The sequence below is a fragment of the Syzygium oleosum genome, unplaced genomic scaffold (genome assembly GCF_021117445.2).
Source record: "Syzygium oleosum isolate NSW1041296 unplaced genomic scaffold, Sole_v2.1 Sole_v2.01, whole genome shotgun sequence".
Taxonomy (NCBI): Eukaryota; Viridiplantae; Streptophyta; class Magnoliopsida; order Myrtales; family Myrtaceae; genus Syzygium; species Syzygium oleosum.
This window is the reverse complement of record NW_026607485.1, coordinates 4,697,670-4,699,982: the sequence shown is the minus strand read 5'-3', so window position 1 is coordinate 4,699,982 and position 2,313 is coordinate 4,697,670. Positions and strand designations below refer to the sequence as shown.

Sequence of the window (2,313 nt, the reverse complement as noted above, 5' to 3'; positions counted from 1 at the left end):
CATATTGCATATAATAAAAGCATGCTGAACTGTCGTGGTAATTGCAGCCCATACGGTGTATATAAAGAAGGCCAAAGCGGTCCGTTGATGAAAACATCCACAAAAAAAAACACTAAAGCCATGGCTTGTCCAAAGCTCTTCTTGTCTTGTTTGTTGCTTCAGCTGATGTTCTTGTCTCTTGTCCCTGAGGTCGCTCATGGCAAGGGTCTCAAAGTAGGGTTTTACCGGAAGACATGCCCTAATGCGGAGGCCATCGTGAAGGAGGTCATCGGACAAGTCATGTCCGTCGCTCCGAGCCTCTCCGGCCCTCTCTTGAGGTTGCATTTTCACGACTGTTTCGTTAGGGTAAGCGAGAGAACGAGTGCGCGTACTTCTCTTCCTGCTTGTGCTTGGGAAGAGTACTGTTTTATGAGCACCTGTCTAATGATTCAAAAGAATGGTTTTTATTTTCATCGAATTATCTGCTAAACAGCCATTAAACAGGACACGAACTGTTTCCTGCATGAACTCACAGCTGAATAACGTTTCTTTCTGGGGTTTTCCCACAGGGTTGTGAAGGTTCAATACTGTTGAACTCTTCGACCCATCAAGCCGAGAAGGATGCGAAGCCGAATCTCAGCCTTCGAGGTTTCCAAGTAATCGACAGAGTCAAGACGGCGCTGGAGAAGGCATGCCCCGGAACCGTTTCATGCGCCGACATCGTGGCCATTGTCGCTAGAGATGTCGTTGTCGCGGTGCGCATATGCATGTCGCTTCCTTTATCTATTCTTTTCAATTCGAATGTTCATTATAATGCATATGACATCAGTAGAAATCTCCCTTTTCACAAACAATCTATATTATCTCATTGGAAAACTAGTCCTATTTTCAAAGTGCGCATGACAAAACTCGATAATTTTTCTTCGTGAGAAGAACACATTAATATAGAAATTGGGTTTTTTTTTTCCTTTTTGGTCACTTTAGACTGGAGGACTTTCCTATGACGTGGAAACCGGACGAAGAGATGGGAAGGTTTCTAGTGAGGAGGAGGCACTTCACAATTTAATAAACTCTAAGGCCAACATTACAGTTCTGAGAACAGCATTTGCACAGAGAGGCCTCAGTGTGAAGGACCTTGTCGTCCTATCAGGTTAACACCTGATCTCCATTCATTACTTCATATGCTCTGTCAATTATTTTGTGGAAATCGACATAAATTACTCGATAAAAAAACAGTATTTCAAGCGAAAGATTCATAGACACAGTCGGCAATACATCGAGAAAACGTAATTCGTAAGCTTAGATCGTGCTAATACTGATTTCCTATTGCCCAGGTGGGCACACCCTTGGAACTTCACACTGCTCTGCCTTCGCCTACCGCCTCTACAACTTCACCGGAAAGGGCGACGCCGACCCCAAGCTTGACCCCAACTACATAGCGAGGCTGAAGCTCAAGTGCAAGCCGAATGACAATACCACTCTCGTCGAGATGGACCCGGGAAGCGTGAGGACGTTTGACATCGGTTACTTCAATCTGATCCCGAAGAGAAGAGGCCTCTTCACTTCGGACGCCTCACTTCTTGACGATAGCCGAACCAAGGCGTACATCGACCTCCAGATCAGGACCGGCGGATCCACTTTCTTCAAGGACTTTGGAGTGTCGATGGTGAACATGGGTCGGATCAGCGTGCTCACCGGAACCGCCGGTGAAATCAGGAAAGTGTGTGCAAAGGTTAACTAAGGGTTGACGAGGAGGACCCACGATAGAGCATGGAATAATTGGATATGGTCCATTATTCTCGATTTACAATTGTCGGTAGTAAGTAATTGAGAAAAGATGTAGCCAATGCGGAAATTCTCGGGCTAATCTTGACCCGTGACTTCACATGCGCGCGACTTAGAAAGTGAATTTCCCTTTGATTAATTAACTGAAGAAAGTAATGATCCTTTTCATTTGATGATCGAGGTTTGATTGATTTGGACATGCATTTTCATGGTGAGTTCAAATACGTCGGCGGAATAGTCAGTCGACCGACCATCTACATTTTAGGAGTCAATTTGCAGGCGTTTTCACTACAACTTGCGAAAATCGCAATCAAGAGAGAGGAAATCACGTTTGGCTTGGTCCTACAAATTTGTCCTGCATTTCCTTGATTGAATGAGGAATTCATATACCGTGAACATAACTTTTTTATTTGGCTATATTATGTTAAAATTGGGAAAAGTGTTCGAAAAGTCGTAAACTTATTATATTTGTATCAATTTAGTCTTAAACCCTTTTTTTTTGTGACAGTTTAGTCATAAACTTTTTTGTCACAGTGCCAATTCAATCAT

The 2,313-nt window shown here is 43.6% G+C and overlaps 1 protein-coding gene across 1 annotated transcript; it reads left to right on the top strand.

Moving 5' to 3' along the window:
* On the top strand, window positions 1–1,961 carry LOC115684750 (peroxidase 27-like). The gene is made up of 4 exons (XM_030609613.2): window positions 1–345; window positions 549–734; window positions 964–1,129; window positions 1,314–1,961. Exons 1-4 carry the CDS (start codon window positions 22–24, stop codon window positions 1,718–1,720), a joined length of 1,083 nt encoding a protein of 360 aa, XP_030465473.2. The 5' UTR covers window positions 1–21; the 3' UTR covers window positions 1,721–1,961.
* The last annotated feature ends 352 nt before the right edge of the window (window positions 1,962–2,313 follow it).